This window comes from Rhinopithecus bieti, unplaced genomic scaffold (assembly GCF_001698545.2).
Source record: "Rhinopithecus bieti isolate Rb0 unplaced genomic scaffold, ASM169854v2 scaffold_1017, whole genome shotgun sequence".
Taxonomy (NCBI): Eukaryota; Metazoa; Chordata; class Mammalia; order Primates; family Cercopithecidae; genus Rhinopithecus; species Rhinopithecus bieti.
Window position 1 is genome coordinate 4,529,413 of NW_016803657.1, and position 20,586 is coordinate 4,549,998.

Genomic DNA, 20,586 nt, shown 5'->3' on the forward strand with positions numbered 1-20,586 from the left:
CCAGGTGAGCCAGCCTATGGGTGGGATTTAGTTTGTCTCCTCCCTCTCCCTGCCGTGCCTCTCTGCTGTCCCCCTCTTTGTGCGTATCCTTTCCATTCATCCTCACCCTCTGAGGTTCCCACTCATGACAGGGCAGTCTCCTATCAGATCCCTCAACTCTGTTTCCACCCCCACTTTGAGACTCCCAAAAGATCTGTCAGAAACTGCAGCTCAGGCTCTGCTTCTCCCACCAGGCTCTTGTAGGGTTTCGTCTGGTGGTGCTTTACAATCCTGTCAGTGCTTAGAGGCTTTAACACATTCATTCACTCATTCATTCATTCATTCATTCATTCATTCATTCATTCATTTAGATGAAGTATTGCTCTGTCCTCCAGGCTGGAGTGCAGTGGGGTAATCTCAGCTCACTGCAACCCCTGCTTCCTGGGTTCAAGCGATTCTCTTGCCTTAGCCTCCCGAGTAGGTGGGATTACAGGCACCTGCCACCACGCTCGGCTAATTTTTGTATTTTTAGTACAGACAGGGTTTTACCATGTTGGCCAGGCTGGTCTTGAACTCCTGACCTCAAGTGATCCACCTTCCTCAGCCTCCCAAAGTTCTGGGATTACAGGCGTAAGCCACCATGCCTGGCCTAATAAATTTATTTTTAACATTTTATCTAGCATTTTAAATTATTTTCAGCAGGTCTTTAGACAACTAGTCCACTATAACTAGAAACTGGAAATCATTTTACCTTGTTTTATTTTTATCTCATTTTATTTAAAACTTAACATTTATTATTTTATTTTGAGACAGGGTCTTCTTGCTTTGTCACTGAGGCTAAGGTGCAGTGGTGTGATCATGGCTCACTGCAGCCTCAACCTCTCAGGCTCATGGGATCCTCCCGCCTCAGCTTCCCAAGTAGTTGGAACTATAGGCACACGCCACCACACCTGGATAATTTTTGTATTTTTGGCAGAGAAGGGGTTTTGCCCCATTGCCCAGGCTAGTCTTGAATTCTGGACTCAAGCAATATGCCTGCCTCACCTACCAAAGGGCTGGGATTACAGGTATCAGCCACCACGCCCAGCCAAGCTGGAAATCTTACAATCACTGTATTAGGATAAATTCCTGGGATGATGAATTACTGCCAAAGAATAGAATAACACTTTATGTTTTGACACAAACTGTGGAACTTCATCACTGTATACTCCCACCTTTTATGTATGATAGTACCTACTTCCTGAGACCCAATTAGCCCAAAGCATTATTCTTTAAAATCACTCCCAACCTAGCTGACAAAGCTATATCAGCATGACTTTAATTTGTGTTTCCACAATGAGTGGCATGGATGATGACCCTCTTCCTTCTTTCCTCCGCTTTCTCCTGGGGATGCATCACTTGTGTACTGATTCACAAGCGCTCTCTCACTCCTTTATCATACAGAAAACACCTTTGTTATAGGTTGCAATTTTCCCTGAATTTGTCATTTGACTCTTAATTTATGTTGACTTCTGCCATACAAATGTTAAAAACATTTATGTAATCAAATCCATCATTGTTTTCCTTTAGGGTTTCTGGTCTTGCTGCCACACAAAGTATTTCATTATTAACTCCATTACATCACACATTTTTACCCTGGGCCACTATGCACTGGCTTAAGGATCTGTGTTAAAATACTTAACACTTCATGTTTTTTCCCTAGAGGAGTAGATTTGTAGAGGTTTATAAGTATATAATACTCTTCATGATTAATGAAATTAAGGGGAAAGGCCAATATCACAGGCAGAAACACACTGAAGTTTCTCACCAGTGCAGGATCCAAGAATAGCAAATACCTCAGCTTCCTGCTTCTGTATCCTCAGGCAAGAGCCACCCCAGAGGAAAAGCAAGTGTCCCACCCACTCCAGAGCTGGGATCAGCACCCAAATAAGCATCAGACGACCCAGGCTACTCTAAATTCTTCTCACGCCTGTCTGGGTCATTCATTAACTTTGTCACGTCAGCCAAATTCTTCAAGTCTCAGGCATCAAATGGTGTCAATCTCAAACAGGATTTGGTGAGGGAATTTCTCAGGTCCTTCTGACTTTAACAGTTAAGAAAGCTCTGAATCACACTATGAAAGTTAATTTAGTGTGAAAGGTTAAAAACTGTCACACATATACACAGCACCAAACCAAAACTAAGAAAGTAAATTCTGACGGTTTAATATCTGAAATAACTCTATTTTCTCTAGAAATTATTCACTTATTTCTGACATTGTGACTTATCCTATGAGGTGAAAAATGATCCAGTCTTCATGTACAAGTGTGTGTATTATACCTGCGCCTGTGTGTACATATACACATATTTTTCAGATACACAAGCTGTGGTACCTCCATACCAGGGAATACTACTCACAGATAAAAAGGTACAATGGCTCATGCCTGTAATCCCAGCACTTTGGGAGGCTGAGGTGGGTGGATCACCTGAGCTCAGGTGATCTGTTTAAGACCAGCCTGGCCAACATGGCGAAACCCCATCTCTACTAAAAATACCAAAAAAAAAAAAAAAAAAAAATTAGCCAGGTGTGGTGGTGGATGCCTGTAATCCCAGCTACTCGGGAGGCTGAGGCGGGAGAAACGCTTGAACCCAGGAGGTGAAGGTTGCAGTGAGCTGAGATCACACCACTGCACTCCAACCTGGTCGACAGAGTAAGATTCCGTTTAAAAAGAAGGTATACTGGAAAGGGGCAGCATGAGGGAGGCTGTGGTGGGAGATGGTTCTGTATTTCAACTGTGGTGTTACACATAATAAAGTGACACGGAACTACATGCACACACTCACCAATGCCAGTCTCCTGGTTTTCATCCCGTGCTATAATCCTGTAAGATGTCACCATTGGGGGATACCAGGTGACACCCACAAGGACTATCTGTGTAACTTCCTGTGAATCTGTAATTAGTTCAAAATGAAAAATTGCAAAAAAGAAAAGGGAGTTGGAAAAAATAGGCACCTGGCGATAGACTGGTACGAATCAAAAGATACTTATTCCCAAAGAAGAAAAAGCAGCAAAGAATGTCAACAGCCAATTAACAAGAGAATAAATGTAAATGGCCAACAAACATATGAAAAGAACCAATGATTATGAAAAGTTCAACTTACCAAGCTGGCAAAACTTACAGAAAACTAAATATATAAACATAGTATATCTCTGTCTGTCTATCTATGGAAGACTAAGCATATAGAAGTCTAAAGCCATGTGGCTGGGGTATGGGGAAAATCCTCTCACATACCTGGTAGAGGCTGGTGCGATTTGCTTATTTAGTTTTCACTAATTAAACACTAATTGAATGCTCGAGAGGTCGGCTAGTCCCTGACCAGCACAGACCGGGACTGATGCTGTCCCCAGGGTGGGTGTCTCTGAGCTGCTATAACCTCTCCCTGCCCCACTCAAGATGGCGACTCTGGGCATCCCCAACCCAGCATGCCCATCTCGAGACCTGAAGGAATGAGGGGTGACGGCCTTCATGGGGAGACTGGGGACTCTGGGTCTGAAACATGTCTCCTGGCAGAGAGCAAGGCCCCCGGCAAGGAAGACACCAGATGCCACTGTGGGTGACACCATGAGCACGGGGTTCAGCTCTGTGTGCTTTGCCCTCCAGAGGCAGGGTCCAGACACACAGAGGCAGCCTGGGCGTACTCACGAAGACAAGGGATGGGCTCCCCAGCAAGCACCCCAAATCCACAAACAGAACACAACAACCCTGGCGCAAGCTCTTCCTCAGGGCGGACACACGAGGAATCCTGAAGCCACGTGAGCAACAGGTGAGGTGGCCTCTGAACCCCTCCTGGTTCTAGGGTGTCTGGAAACTGATCACAGCTCACCGCCTTCTGTCACCATCAGCCACATTACTTCAAGAGCCTCCATGGGACCCCTACTTTTATTATCAACGTGGCTGCCAGCAAAATCCTATTTAAATGTAAGTCAAACCACAGCATGCCTCTGGCCAATTCCTAAGTCCTTCCGGCAGCCCTCAGGGGCCCCTCCGCAGGCACCACGAGCTGTCGCCTGTCACCCACTGCTCTGGCCCACCTCCCGTCAGCCTCCCTGCTGCACTCTGGAGCGCGAAGCCTGCTCCCGCCTTGCGGCCTCTGCGCTTGCCATTCTTCCAGCTACAACAACTCTTCTCCCTTCTCCCAGGGACCCACCGTCTTCTGAGCTTTCCGGAAAATGCCACCCTGGGAAGCTACGTTGGTAAGAGCTAAAGCCAAGACACAGAGGCTTAAACAAGACAAGCTGAAGGCTGCTTCCGTTGTGGGTCCATGCTGACCGCTCAGATTCTTGACAATGGCCAGGCATCAGGAAAAGGGAGAGGCTGGGGTAAGTGTCATTTCACCCCTAGAGCAACATCCAGCACTCAGTCCCATGGCTATGCTAAACCACAAGAAGGCAGAAAATGCAGTCCAGATTTGTGGTCATCTTCTCCACTCTGTTACCATGGCAGAGGGAAAACAAATGCCAGGGCTGGGCACCATGGCTCATGCCTGGAATCCCAGTGCTTTGGGAGCTCGAGGCGGGAGGATCACCTGAGGTCAGGAGTTCGAGACCAGCATGGCCAATGTAGCGAAACCCCTATCTCTACTAAAAATACAAAAAATTAGCTGGGCGTGGTGGCAGGCACCTGTAATCCCAGCTGCTCGGGGGAGGCTGAGGGAGGAGAATAGCTTGAACCCAGGAGGCGGAGGTTGCAGTCAGCCGAGATTGTGCCACTGCACTCTAGCCTGGGCAACAGGGCGAGACTGTCTCCAAAAAAAAAAAGCCAGCAAAAACAGAGCCAAGAATATGTGTGGAAGCTCCTCCCATGGCCGCCCCACGGATCCATCCAGGATCCCCCAGGCTGTTCAACAGCTCCTCCCCAGGACAGTTTGCTGGCTGAGTCCACACTACACAGCCTGCCTTGTCGCTGTGGCCAGGTGACTGTGTTCCTGTTCAGGAGACTTCTGAGGACGTGCTGGACGGCACTTCTAGGAAGTCACTCTAAAAGAAGAGGGGAGCTCTCCCTCCCCACCCTCCTCAGTCTGGCTGGAACGCAGCTGAGAAGAGGAGCGCACGCCTGGACACTGGGAGAGTTCTGGATGGAGCAAGAAAACACACAACCTATATTCACAACTTAGTTACTACATTTCACTGGCCACAATTTCAAGAGTAAGTTATGAAAAACAGTAAGTAGTTCCATTTATTCAGGCAATTCTGTACCTAGAGATGCCACTGGCCTGCTCACAGGCCATGTTTGGAGGAAAGGTAGACAGTGAGGATTATTATTAGCTAGGTAAGAAGCAAAGAGCTGTGCAGCCAGGAAACAAGCAGGTGGGGTGATGAACAGCAGGACATGAGGGTAAGGACCAAGACCACCTCTGCCCTGCTATGATCACACAGACTCTCTATGGAGCCCGGGAGAGCTCAGCCGGCCTCACCCTGTCTCACCTCCCCCCCGCTCTTTTTTTTTGAGACAGGGTCTTGTTGAACACACATGCTGCACAGGCTGGAGTGCAGTGGTGCAATCTCTGCTCACTGCAACCTCCACCCCTGGGCTCAAGCGATTCTCCTGCCTCAGCCTCCAGAGTAGCTGGGATTACAGGCGCCCCACCACCATGCATGGCTAATTTTTGTATTTTTAGTAGAGGCGGGGTTTTGCCATGTTGGCCTGGGTGGTCTTGAACTGACCTCAAGTGATCCATCTGCCTTGGCTTCACAAAGTGCTGGGATTACAGGCGTGAGCTACCGTTCCCGGACCCCTTCAGGCATCTTTTACATGAGTCACAGTGATTTCTGGAAAAACAGCAACTCAGATCTGTGATTTACTGCTCTGACACCTCAGTGGTGCCTCACTGCCCATAGGTGAGTTCAAACTGCTTGGTACATGTGGTTGCAGAGAACGCTGTGACCTCTGAGACCCGCCTGCACCCACCGAACAGCTCATAGACTGGGTGGCAGCATTCCACCCACTGCTCCAGTTAGGCGGCCCCTGCTTCTCCAGTGGTGAGGACAGGCATGCAGAGTTCATCCATGCCTAAACCGACCACGCACAGCATCTCCCTGGCCATGTGTCAGGTCCCCTCCTTGCTCCTGGTGGTGATCTGTTCGTGTGAGGCCTCATTCTGCTGCCATCATTTTGCAGCCATAGAGGAAGCCAGGCCAAAAAGGAACCAGCACAGAGAAGCCCACGAAAGCCCAGGAAAGGGCAGAGAAATAGCTCACACAGCACATAAAGCTCCCGCCTGTGTCAGTTTTTGGCTCACAAAGCGCCTTTGGTTAAGCCAGTTTGAGCTGGGATTTCTGTGCTTGCATCCACATGTATGCACGCTCTTCTTGGCTAAAGCCTGCACGACTCTGCAGGGCGGCCCCTGGCTCAGCAAGCTTCTGCCCTGCCGGCTGCTCTCCCAGTCCCTGCCTCTGTCTGTTCCCTCTGCCACCTCACTCCGCAATGTCTCCTGGGTCATCCTACCTGACTTTAGAAAAGTCTCCTCCAGCCGGACACGGTGGCTCATGGCTGTAATCCCAGCACTTTGGGAGGCCGAGGCGGGTGGATCACCTGAGGTCGGGAGTTCAAGACCAGCCTGACTAACATGGAGAAATCCTGTCTCTACTAAAAATACAAAAATTAGCCAGGCATGGTGGTGTGTGCCTGTAGTCCCAGCAACTCGAGAGGCTGAGGCAAGAGAATCGCTTGAACCCCGGAGGCAGAGGTTGCGGTGAGCTGAGATCGCGCCATTGCACTCCAGCCTGGGCAACAAGAGCAAAACTCTGTCTCAAAAAAAAAAAAAGAAAAGAAAAGTCTCCTCTAAAGACCTCTGACCTCCTCCTGCCAGATAGAATTGTCTGCTTTTTTCCTTTATGCTTAACACAGCCTGATTATTTTTCAAAATATTTTTTGAGACAGGGTCTCGCTTTGCTGCCCAGGCTGCAATCAGTGCGGTGGCGCGATCTCAGCTCACTGTAGCCTTGAACTCCTGGGCTCAAGCTCACCTCCTGCCTCAGCCACTGAATAGCTGGAACTACAGGCACGCACCACCTTGTCTGGCCTCAATTTTATTTCTTACCACATTTGTAACAATTACGTGCTTGCATGTCTGTCTGTCCTACAAGCTATGTGAGGAAATGAGAGCTGACCTCCGCACAGGGCCTGGCACACAGAAAGGATTCACTGAAAGAATACGCTCCACGGCATGAAGGAGGACTATGACATACAAATCCAGGTCACACTCATGTCAGGAGCCACACACCAAAGACATTGATATATCTATGTCATACCATTCTAATTAACTAGATCCTGAAATTCAAAGGTACACCAAGGTTGGGCCTGGTGGCATGCACCTGTAATCCCAGCACTTTCGGAGCCCAAGGCAGAAGGACTTCTAGAGCCCAGGAGTTTGAGACCAGCCTGGGCAACATAGTAAGACCTTGATGCTATGAAAAAGAAAAAGCAAAAATTAGCCAGGTGTGGTGGCACATGCCTGTGATCCCAACTACTCAGGAGGCTGAGGCGGGTGGTTTACCTGAGCCCAGGAGTTTGAGGCTGCAGTGAGCTATTACCACCCTACTGCACTCCAGCCTGGAAGACAGAGCAGGACTGTCTCTTAAAAAAAAAAAAAAAAAGTAAAGAAATAAATGGTATACTCAAAAGCAGATGATTCATGGCAATATCATCCACATACTATAAGCACATTAGTTAATGTGCAAGCTATATTTAAAAATGCTAAATTTTATTTTATTAAAAAAGAGGACAGACAGGAAGATAATGTTTGTATTAGTTATACTGATGACCAAAGCCTTTCTGTTGAGCATCCTGCTACGTCTTACTTAACTGTGTTTTGGAAGATGAGGTCTAACCTGGCGAGGTCATCTTCCTTTCAACTGAGCCACAGGAGTGATGCTCATGGGGCGTCTGCTGTCTGTGACCGGCAGCGGACAGCAGTGGCCATGCATGGCAAGGGGCCAGTGGGTAAGGCGGCCAGGCTGCCTCCTCTGTGGAAAGCGAAGATTTCCACCCCCCACCCCGGCCCACCCTGCTCCTCAGAGGAGAGAGGCCCGTCACAAGGTAATCACCAGACACAGCCTTTTTCCTCCTCTTTTTGTTTCTACCTCTGACTAGAATGGCAAGAAAAAGCAAGACAGCAAAGGGTACAGGGAAGCGCCTAGTACCTGGCCGACAGCAATTCTCAAAGCAGCTGCAGCTCTTCACAGGAGACTGTCAAGTGCTGTCAGTTGGGGAAGAAAGAAAAGCAAAAAAACAAGGTGATGAAGCATCACCCTAGAAAAACTTTGACACTCAGGAAAAGATTCGAAGAGAAACAAGGGTCTAGTCTACTGCAGGGGTCGGGGAGGGAGCCTGGTAACAGTGTTCAGATGGGTATGGTCTTTCAGTTTTGCTGTAATTGTGTATTTTGACAACAATGACTACTAGGGTCCTACTATCTAGCTATTTTAATAAAATGCTCCATCATTTTTTTTGAAGAATAAAAAGAAGTGCAAATGTATAAAGCATAGGAATAACAAATAGTCATGCACCCACCAACCAATAAATAAGAATTTCACATCATCTCTGCATTTGGTTATTACAGTCTTTACACATGCATTACTGGCTTCAACAGTATATTTTCTGTATCTTCACAAAGTCTCGTGGTCTGAAGCCAGGAGATAAGATCAAACCAAAGGGATGACTACTGACCCACCTGTGGCCACCTTACCCTAATCACCCGCCAAGTGCACGTCTAGATTAAAAGCTCGCTCGCTGGGGACAGGCTCATGTTTGGTCTTCTTCACTGCTGTATCCCCAGCATGTAGCACCATGTCTTACATGGTAGGTGATCCATGAATGCAGAATAAATGAATGAGTGAGTGAAGAAAGGGAGAAATCCGGCCCAAATTTCTCACAGTGATTACCAAGATGATGTGGCCTCAGGCACACCATAACTGCTGTGGGCTTATTTCCATAGTGTGACAATACAAGGGCTTGACTTCCTAAATTGGGAGGTCCCGTCCAGCACTGACATCCTGCACCGATGACCAGGGCAAAGACAGAAGCCTGTCAAAGCTGCTGCACCACGCCGAATCCCAGACAGAAGGCTCACTCTATATCATCAGCCCCGACGCTTCTGTTTCCTTCTTTGGAAAATCCTCAATTTCCATCCAAGTTCTAAATGAACGAGAATCTTCTTTCTCAGACTGTGTGAGTTTATGGGGAAAAGGTGTAAACCTCAATTTCACACTGAGATATGGACATGTATTTCCCAATTGTTTCTTACATCCCTGCTCTTTAGATTAAAATTTCCTTTCTACCGCAACTACATCTTCCACGTTTTCTTGATTCTTTTACCTTAACTGTTAAAGTTAACTTGAGAAGGAATGTGCAAATGCAAAGGGGCTAGTAAAAATGTCATCCTTAAGATGCCCCGGAGGATATTAACAGTTATAGGCAAAAGCCTGAGGAGAAACAGGCTATTTGCAGGGTCTCAATGTATCTCCCTAAGATATGTGTTAACAACAGAGAAAATACTGACTTCCCAGTGGAGAAAGCTGGCCAACAGTGCCTCAACCAAGTGACCTAGGTTTGCAGCACCAGCCGCTGGACAATATCACGCACTTCCTGATCAGCTGATCTGAGCAGGGCTCAACGGCACGCTTGCGGTTTCTGTGCCAAAAAATGCATCCCCTCATCCTAATGATGAGAAAATACCACAAACCCAAACAGGAATATTCTACACAAGACCTGTCCAGTGCTCTGGACATGTCAAGGTCATGAAAGACAAGGAAAGATTAAGAAGCTATCATGGACTGCAGGAGACCAAGGGGACACAAAGACTAAACACAATGGGGGACTCCAGGCCAGAACCCAGCAGACAGGAGTGCTAGAGGAACTGGCAGACAGGAGCGCTAGAGAAACCGGCAGACAGGAGTGCTAGAGGAAAGATGGGTCACATTCAGACAAGGTCTACAGTTAACTGATGCTTTCATACCGATGCCAACTTCTTAGTTTTAATAGTTGTACTGTGGTTGTGTAAAATGTTAACATTAGGGGGATTTGGGGGAAGAATAAGGAAATTGAACTGAGGGGACTATGAGCAGACTATATAGCACCTTTCAGATAAATGAGAAAAATAAAAACTACTCTGCAGGAAAAAGATGGGTAAAAGACATGAATAGGGCGGGATGTGGTGGCTCATGCCTGAAATCCCAGCACTTTGGGAGGCCAAGGTGGGTGGATAACTTGAGGCCAGGAGTTCGAGACCAGCCTGGCCAACATGGTGAAACTCCATCTCTACTAAAAAATATAAAAATTAGCCGGTGTGGCCGGACGCGGTGGCTCACGCCTGTAATCCCAGCACTTTGGGAGGCCGAGGCAGGTGGATCAAAGGTCAGGAGATCGAGACATCCTGGCTAACATGTGAAAACCCCGCTTACTAAAAAAAAAAAAATCAAAAATTAGTGGGGGTGGGTGGCGGGGCCCTGTAGCTCCAGGCTACTCGGGAGCTGAGGCAGGGGAATGGCGGAACCGGGAGGGGAGGTTTGCAGTGAGCTGAGATCGTGCCCACTGTACTCCAGCCTGGCCACAGAGACCAGGACTCGGCCTCAAAAAAAAAAAAGAAAAAAAAAAAGCCAGTGTGGTGGCAGGTGCCTACAGTCCCCACTACTCGGGAGGCTGAGGTGGGAGAATCACTTGAATCTGGAGGTGGAGCTTGCAGTGAGCTGAGATGGCGCCACTGCACTCCAGCCTGGGTGATAGAGCAAGACTCCGTCTCAAAAAACAAAACAAAACAAAAAAACCAAAAAAAACACGACATTTCCAAGAGCAAAATATGAAAAACAATTCAAAAGTACCTCAGTGAAAGAAGGAATGGATCCTAGTATCTTTTCACAATGGAGCATCGGACAGCAGTAAAAAGGAAAGAACTGTAGCTATGTGCCTTGCGTGAAGAAATTCCAACATGCGGAGTGAAAAAGGTAAGTCACAGAAGCATATATACTACACAGTAAGAAATGACTTATACGAAGTTTAAGAATCAGTAAAACTCAAGACTGTTGTGTTTACAAATAATAAATGGTTATTAAGGCAAAATCATAAGAAGGGCAAAGGATTCATGACTTCAACTTGACTCTGGGTGCTCACGGGGCAAAGGGCTGTGAGAGTCAGAGGCATTTCTGGATACGCTAGGTGTGTATTAATATCAGCTGTGCACATTTGTGCTGGTTATCAGAAAAACTGTACGTTTTATTTTATATACGGTTAATGTTGAAAGGTAGGAAAAAAACAAAAGGCAAACAGGCAAAACTCCCCAAATTTTCTGGTTATAGATTCAGACCCTAAATGAGTCTAAATAACTGGGCTTTGTCAAGTTTTTAGACCTTAAAACGAAAGGAACAAATCTGAAGGGAACAACTGGGTGGGGTCGGATTTGCTTCCGAGGTGCTGATTTGAAAATGTTCGTAATTTGCCCACATCCACATGTCCAAAGCTGGGAAGCTGTGGTGAGGGGATATTTCCTACTATGAACAAGATCTCTAAAAAAAACTAAATTCCTTGGGTTGTGCCAATTGGGATGATTCTAAGAACCCTCCGTATTCCCAGAAGAAAGCTATTGATCTTGCCTGAGTGGCTCTTGCTCCCTCCCTCTTGAATCTTTTATGTAGCATCTGCCTCCGTCCTATGTTTTGGTTGTTGATCATTACAACTTACGGTGATTTAGAGCTTGCTTGGACTGTTACACAGTTTTTAAGGAAATTCAACTAACGGTCCAAAATAGTTGTGTAAAAAACACACTACCAGGTGCCCAGAAAGAAGGCTTACTCACTCACCAGCTGAAACTCGCTCCTCCGGCTGAAAGCCTCCCTGATGCCAGAATCCCTCCAGAGTGCGCTCAGGGCCGGGACGTACAGCTGGAAGGTGGCAGGCTCCACAGGCAGCCCCGCCTTGTTCTCGAAGGCCATCAGGAACATCCCATGCTTCTCATTTTCAGAATACTGCCAAGGAATGCCAAGCTTATCTCGTGCATCAACAAGAACCCTTGAGCCCTAGAAAATAAAAGAAGTAAGAGAGGATTTGATTGCGTTCCGAAGACTAAACCACACTAGAAAACCTCAAAATGGGTATCGATTGTCATAACGCAGAAAACTCACAAGCTCTCAAATGTGCAGTCAGAGTCTGTCTCTTGGTTTGTTTGTTGTGGCGTGAAATGTCTTAACTCCTAGGAATATAACCTCACCGAGACAGACGCACATGGCCGAGGATGGTGGCTCACACTATGAGCCTACCCTTTGGGAGGCCAAAGAGGGAGGACTGCTTGAACACAGGAGTCTGAGACCAGCCTGGGCAACAGAGCAAGACCCTGCTTCTACAAAAAAATAAAATTAAATTAAAAACAGCTGGGCTTGGTGGTGGCACACCTGTCGTCTCAGCTGAGTGGGGAGGATTGCTTGAGCCCAGGAGGTCAAGGCTGCAGTTATCTATGATTATGGCACTATATTCTAGCCTGGGCAACATAGCAAGACCCTGTTTCAAAAAAAAAAAAAATAGAAAACAGATGTACATAAGCACCACAGAAGGAAGTCTGCATTTTGCCATCACTCATCTGCAAAGCTACTGGAAAAGAAACAACTGAGCAGGGAGGGGGTAGCAACAAATTCAGAAAATGTCACTGGAAAATGAAGTGTATCAGTAAAAAGTCAACTTTTTTTTTTTTTTTTAGATGGAGTTTCACTCTTTTCACCCAGGCTGGAGTGCAATGGAGTGATCTCGGCTCACTACAACCTCCACCTCCTGGGTTCAAGCAATTCTCCCGAGTCAGCCTCCCAGATAGCTGGGATTACAGGTATCTGCCATCACGCCTGACTAATTTTTTATTTTTAGGTGAGATTACAGGCACCCACCACCATGCATGGCTAATTTTGTATTTTAGTAGAGACGGGGTCCACCATGTTGTCCAGGCTGGTCTCAAACTCCTGACCTCAGCTGATTCGCCTGCCTCAGCCTCCCCGCCAAAAAAACGTTTTAACAACTATAGTAGCCCCCATTCCTTATCCACAGCATAGGTTCCAAGACCCTCAGTGGATGTCTGAAATACTGAACAGTACCAAGCCCTACCTGTATTGTTTTTAAAGTTTAATTTATGAATTAGGCACAGTAAGAGATTAATAATAGGTAATAATAAAATACAACAATTATAACAATATACTGTCATGAAAGTTAAGTAAATGTGGTCTCTCCTTCTCTCTCTCAAATGTGGTACTACTGTCCGCGCCTATTTTCGGCTGGTGGCTGGCTGCGGAAACGGGGGATGACTGTACTGCTACGAGTACTACCAGCGCTACTACTGTCATCGTCACTGAAATCTGGCAGCTCCTCTATTCCAGAAGACACAACTGCTTCTTCCAGCTTAAAATGGGTGGGAAAACATACAAATCCAGCAGTCACGAGACAGGAAGAGACTAAAATATGACAAGCCAAGTAGCCCGCCCACCAAAACGGGAGCCAGGGGATCATGTTCTAGATTTAACGTCACCATTGTTTGTGATGAGAAACTACTTTTCACTCTTCTGCTTATTTCCTCATTGTTAAAAATAAAGTTAATATTTTTCTGCCCCTTCTTACCTCAACAGGGTCAAGGGGATGAAGAAATAACCTAAACTAAAATAGTATTAGGGAATGCAGTCAGCCTTTGGAAAATATTCTGTCTCAGCAAAAACAGCACCCCCTGAGCAGTCAGGAGGTCTATTTCACCATTCTTAGACTAATGCTTCGAAATCCGCAAGGCAGTGTCTATGAGAACTTCCTGTGTTCTTCTGAGGGGCACGCTGCATACTCTCTGGTATGGTCCACACTGTAGGATGTAGAGTGGTCAAGGGTCCTGAGAAGGCAATCAAGTGCACATCTGTCCATCTGGAAAAGCTTTCTCATCTCAGAGCAATCTGGGGGACTCAGGCCAGCTGAGAGCAGCATCCCATCCTCCAGGACAGAGAATACCAGGGTCAGCTATTCACTAGGCACTTAACCTATGTTCTTCTTTTTTTTGGAGACAGGGTCTTTCTCTGTCACCCAGGCTGGAGTGCAGTGGCAAGAACATGGCTCACTGCAATCTTGACCTCCTGGGCTCAAGCGATCCTCACCCGCAGCCTCTCGAAGAGCTGGGACCACAGGCATGCCTCATTATGCCCGGCTAATTTTAAAATTTTTGTAGAGTCAGGGTCTCACTATATTGCCCAGGCTGGTCTCAAACTCCTGGGCTCAAGTGATCCTCTGGCCTTAGCCTTCCAAAGCGCTAGGAATGACAGGTGTGAGTCACTGCAGCCGGCCTTTTTTTCCCCCCACTTTTTAAGTAACAGTTTTACTGTGCTATCATCCATGTACCATAGAACTCATCAATTTAAAGTGTACAAGTCAATGATTTTTAGTTGGTACTTATCCTGAAAAGCTTCATTTCTGACATCCAGGGCAGAGTAGATGAATCCATTCTGCCTCCTTCGTCTCTCTCCTGCAGCATCAATTTGGTGCCTGTAACTTCCGCTTCTGCCTTGAACCACTGAGTCAGATGTAATGATGACCAAAGAGTAGTTACACCTCTCCTCCAGACCCAGCTTACCAGGACGGTCTGCTTAGAGATGTTCCCCAAACCTAGTCTATCTGCCGCTGGAGACCATGCCTAGTTCTACCGATCCACAAACATTTGTTCAATGTATTCGTTTGTGGGGGAAACAAACTTTAAGAAACAGTATCTGACCCCCAGAAACTCAGAATCTGGCTAGAAAGACAAATATATGGATAAAAAAAAAAAACCCATCCATCATGATTTTAAAAAACCTCAGCAAACTAGGAATAGAGAAATTCTTCAGCCTCATAATGGTGAAAGATTGAATGCTTTCCCTCCAACACTAGGAAAAGACAAAGATGCCTACTTCTGCTACTGCTATTCCACACGGTACTGGAAGTTCTAGCCCGTGCAGTAAGGTAGGAAAATGAAATAAAAGATCATACAGCTCAGGAAAAGCAGTGGGGAAAAAAAAGAGAGAACAGATTAGACAGAAAAAAAAAAAAAAAAAGAAAACACACAATTAAACCTATTTGCAGATCAAAAAAAAGATCCATATAGAAAATCCCAAATTAATTTACCAAAAAAACTCCTAAACAAACGAAGCCGGAACAGTGGCAGGATATAACAACACACAAAATTCAATTGTCTTTCTATATACTAGCAATGAACACGTGGGAAGTGAAATGAAAAATGCACTACTACCAATCACTGAAATAATGAAATAGGTATAAATCTAACAAAATATGTGTAGGACTTACGTGCTGAAAACCGCAAAATGTTGATGAAAGAAATTTTTTAAATCTAATAGAGAGATATACCACAGTCACGAATTGAAAGATTCAACCCAGTATCAATATCCTTAAATTGATAAACAGGTTTAGCGCAATTTCCATAAAATCCCAGCAGGATATTTTGTAGATATAAATACGATTATTTGAAAATTTGTATGAAAAAGCACTAAATTAGCTACAGCAACTTTGAAAAAGAAAAGTGGGAACAGTCTCTCTGATTTTAAGACTTACTATATGGCCATGATAATCAAGACTGTGTGGTATTGCTGAGGTGACAGACACACAGATCAATGGAACATAACAGAGAACCCAGGGATAGTCCCTGATACCGCTAGCTGATTTTTATAAAGGTGCAAAAGCAATTAACAAGAGGAAGCCTGGTCTTTTGAACAAATGCTATTGGAGGAATTGGACTTCCATAGGCAAACAAAATCGGAGGGAGGGGAAAGAACCTTGACCTAAACCTCACAGCTTATACAAAATGAAATAAAAATGTAAAACAATGTATCACATAGGAGAGTATCTTCAGGATGTAGGGTGTGGTCAAAGTTCTTACATGTGACTCCAAATACATGATTCATACGAGAAAAATTATCAATAAATTGAACTTTATGAAAACTAAAATATTTTGCTTTGCCAAAGACCCTCTTAAGAGGCTGAAAAGAAGCTGTGAACTGGGGGAAAATGTTTGCCAACCACACATCAAACATACCTGACAAAGGACTCATTTAGAATATACAAGGACATTCAAAACTCAACAGTTAGGCCAGGCACGGTGGCTCACGCCTGTAATCCCAACACTTTGTGAGGCTGAGGGGAGAGGATCACTTGGGGCCAGAAGTTCGAGACCAGCCTGGGCAATATAGTGAGACCTTGTCTCTAAAAGAATACCAAACAAATTAGGCAGGCATGGTGGCGCACTCCGATAGTTCCAGCTACTCAGGAGGCTGAGGCATGAAGATCGCTTGAGCCCAAGAGTGTGAAGTTACAGTGAGCTATGATAGTGCCACTGCACTCCAGCCTGGGTGACAGAGCAAGACGCTGAGATACATACACACATACTCAACAGTTTAAAAAGCAAACAATCCAGTTAGAAAATGGGGCAAAATTCAGCAGGTCACAGAATGAAACGAAGAGGAAAAAAAAATTTTTTTTAAAGAAAATGAGCAAAAGACATGATGAGATATTTCACTGGAGCACATATGCAGACAGCAAATACACAAGGGAGAAGATGTTCAACATCACCAGACGTCAGGAAAAAGCAGATGGAGACCTCAGTAAGATACTGCTATACACCTGTTAGAACAGCTAAAAAACAAACCAAAAAAACCAGCGACGCCACCAAGTGGAGGTGAGGATGCAGAGACACCGGACCTCTCCTACACTGCTAGGGGGAATATCAAATGGTACGAACTAGAAAACAGTTGGGTGGATTTATAACTACTAAAAATGCAACTCCCATATAGCCTAGCAGCTGTACTTGGGTATTTATCTCAGAAATAGGAAAGCTGAGTCCACACAAAACCCTGTAATGTTCACAGCAGCTTTGTTCATCATACCATCCACACTGGAAACAAGCCATACCATGGACTAATTACCCAGCGATCAACAGGAATTCACTATGGGAATGCAATAACTTGGATAGAGCTCTAGGACATTATGTTAAACGAAAAGTCAATCTCAAAAGATGACGCGCTATGCGGTTCTGTTTACATAACATTCTTGAAGTGACAAAATTACAGAGATGGACAAGAGATTCATGGTTGCCAGGGGTTAGTAAAGGGAAAGAGGGGGGAGAAGTGACTAGAAAGGAGAAGCACGAGGGGATCTTTGTGGTCTGGACTGTGGTGGTGGTTACAGAAACCTACACAGGTGAGGAAAGGGTACAGAACCACACACACACTGTCCCAAAGCCCATTTCCTGACTTCAACAGCATACTGAAATCACGTGTGTCATAACTACTGGGAAAAACTGCATGCCTCTCTGTACTATCTTTGCAACCTCCTGTGAACCTATACTTATTTCAAAATAAAAAGTTTTTAAAAAGTTAACTAGCAACCACAGCAACGTAAGTTCCAACTATGTGATGTGGGGAGGGAACGTTAGCAGAGGCCAAAGGAAAAGAGGTAGTAGGACAAGGTGAGGCTTGCTCAAATCCTAACTGGAGAAGGCTCTCAAACTGAGCTTTCAGAAGTGTGGGTTCATCTGAACGAGTGGCGGCGGTGGACTGGAATCCAAATGTGACTTGAATAAACTCTCCACCTCCCTTCCTCCCAGCTCCCCCACTGTGATTCCTCCTCTGGGTCCTCATCTCCCCACTTCCTTTGACTACACCACACCAAACTCCTGCCTTCCCAAAAGGACAAAACCAAAAAGGCTCAAGTACACAAGGAAACAAAGGCAATTCCTCTTTCCCCACTATGCACAACAAAACTATCTTGGCACAGAGAAGGTAGCACACAGATTTCTCTGGCGTGGTCTCGGGCAAAGGGTCTCAGTGCCTTTGTACAAATCATAAAAACGCTCTCCATCGTCCAGGCAGATGCAGCCGAGCCTGGCAACGGCGGCTTGGATGGGGTTTCAGCCTCCACTGCCCTCCCAATCGAGTTACCAACCCTCCCGCTATCCGGCAAGGCCCTGCTCATCCACCTTCAATACAGAAATTGGGTCTGACCCACCAGGTATCTATTCAGGTGCTATTTTTACACATGAAAAGTTTAACTTCACAAGGAGTACAAGCTCACTCAGAAGTTCAATCGATAACCCCTAGGAAGTTGCATTTTTATATGTCAAAGACGAAGTCAGGGGGCAAGGCCGGACTTAGAAGACCAAAGGTCACTTATGAAAAATGCAGCAGTGCATAAACCAGGCCTTCCCCAACTATCGGGGTGAACATAGGCTTGGCTTAAAAACACACACAGGCAAAACTGGGCCATACAACAGCCGTCTATTCCCACCGCACAATCCGCCCAAGCAGGCTGGAGCCGGTCCAAATGAACTGCACCCAACCACCAGAAAAGACTCCTTTCTCTTTTTCAAAACCCAAGAAAGGTGGCTAAACGACTGATGAGCTTTGAATTACAACAGTTAACTACAGTCCATTTTCTATACCTTTTCCCCTTCCTTTGAAGGAAAAAAGGCATAAAAAAAAGATGTCTCTCTTTTGCCCTTTTACGTTTATTCTAGTCAAAAACTGCTCTCTGACAACTTTGTTCTGAAAATCCAAATCTGAGTTCCAGGAAAGCTTTCTACCTGGGGATATCTGGCTAAATTCTGAGTCCCTTTTTTTTTCCTTTTTAGAGAGAGATGTAAGCTCTCTCTGGAGTTTAAAGCCTGTAGCAATAATATATTTACCGTACTTTTGCAGAATGGATAGTTACACATTTCACCATCATCATATAGAGTTACTAAAGTCTTAAAAGTAAAATACTAGTATAGGAGGCATATTATAATAATAAACCTCTTACTCCTATCCTTTCCCCATAAAATACCAATTTTCTAAAACACAAAAGCCAAGAAAATCCTAAAACTCACATACACTTAAAAAAAGCAAGGAAGACAACTCACTCAAGTCTCTTTAATGGCTAAGAGAAAAATCCTGTTTTCAGTAATGGTGCTACTGAAGTATTAATTGTTGGAATAATCCTATATTTTATTTGATTACCCAAATATAAACAGTTAAAGTCTCCAACAGTTGATGACTTCATCTCAATACAATGTCACACTTTACACTGTTCGGAGAGCGTATTTTTAAGACAACTTAGAAATCCAGCAATTTAAACTTCTAGTCAAAGAATAGATTCCCTCTCTGCTGGGGATGGCAATTTTTTTAGGGGGTGGGGTGGGGTTCAATTCCGCTGGATAAAGATCAAAAATTGCAAATCCTGTTATCTCATTTCAAAATAGATTATGTTAGTTTAGCCCCTAATCAAACCAAATCTTTTAAGATTAGTCATTCCTTAGTAAAATCTTCCCACAATAAATACCAAAGCTACGATAGACATAAAATGCTGTAAGATAATATGAGCCTTTTTTTTACAAGATGAAACAGTTCCATTAAGACAAATTGAAGATTTTGGATGTTCACTCGGGCAACAGCATGTGGACTTGGAAAGCTCTGCTTTTTAAAAACCCACTCGGCTGAGTTGTTTGCTTTTGGCCACCATCCAAATAAAAGAAACGCTGCCAGAAGTGTAAACAGGATGCATTTCTTTACATTGATGAATCCAGCGAGCAAAGGCAGCGCCTCTTAGTTCCTCTCGAAAACTGAAGTGCAGGATACCTTTTAATGTAAAGCTCAGCGAGAAACTGATGAAGGGAGGCAGTTAAGGCGTCAAATCAGCCATCAGAGCCTCTGCCATTTCACAGCGCAGCCCTGGCCCCACCACAACTCCGCAGGTTTGCCTTCTGGAACAAATGCACTGTTGTACCGGATCAGGTGTATCATTTCTCTAAGAAAGCCCCCTCTTGGCTCTGCCAGTGACTATACCGAGGGCTCACCTCACGCAAAGAAAAGTGGTGGGTAATGAATGGAGAAAAACCCAAAAGGCGGTAAACTTGGCTCCTGCTCTGGGAGAACTTTCAAAACAAGCACAGCAGCACAACAGAGCCCGAGCAGATAAGCCACAGCCTCAGATGCAGAGTACAGAGGCCAGCCCCATAACCGGAAGGACAGGACCGTCGGAGGACGCCCCGAACCGCCACCGCTGGTGAGGCCGCGCTCACAGGCTGTGGAGAGCTAAGAAATCTGTGTAAGAAACGGGACAGTCGAAGGCTTTGGAAAAGGAGAATGGCAAGGTCCGAGGCTGCCTGCAGGTTCCGTGGTGGGTGGGATGGGCGGCAGGGAAGGAGCAGCTAAAGCAGGAGAGTGATCAAGAGCCCCCAAGTGCTCTCAACAAAAGATGGAGAGATCCAAAACCAGGAATTCAGCAAACTTGCAGAGCAGGGAGGCAGTGAGGGCCCTGCTGTGTAGGCACAATACCCACCAGTTCTCCCAAGTCAGGTCCACAGGAGGGGATGGTTTGGAAGGGGGTGACACTTAGGTAGGTTTTCAACAAATTTAGTTCAGTTGGACAGTGGGAAATCCAAGCTAAGCTTTTCAAGAGAAGATGGAACTGCAGAGAAAACTCTGGGGTTAGGAAGGGCACAGGAGAAGCAAACTATCATTAGCTGTTTTCAGCTGCCTTGAAAAGGTTTTCCTGAAAGTCCAAAAAAAAAAAAAAAAAAAAAAAAAAAAAAAAAAAAAAAAAAAAA

At 45.4% G+C, this 20,586-nt stretch overlaps 1 protein-coding gene across 2 annotated transcripts in view; it reads right to left on the minus strand.

Annotated features, from left to right (window-relative positions):
• Positions 1-20,586, minus strand: part of GNA12 (G protein subunit alpha 12) — a 124,323-nt gene that overhangs the window by 57,816 nt on the left and 45,921 nt on the right. For both annotated transcript variants that reach the window (XM_017894698.1, XM_017894689.1), the window contains exon 2: positions 11,813-12,028. In XM_017894698.1, the coding sequence (XP_017750187.1) occupies positions 11,813-12,028 (216 nt within the window). The remainder of the gene's footprint in view (positions 1-11,812; positions 12,029-20,586) is intronic.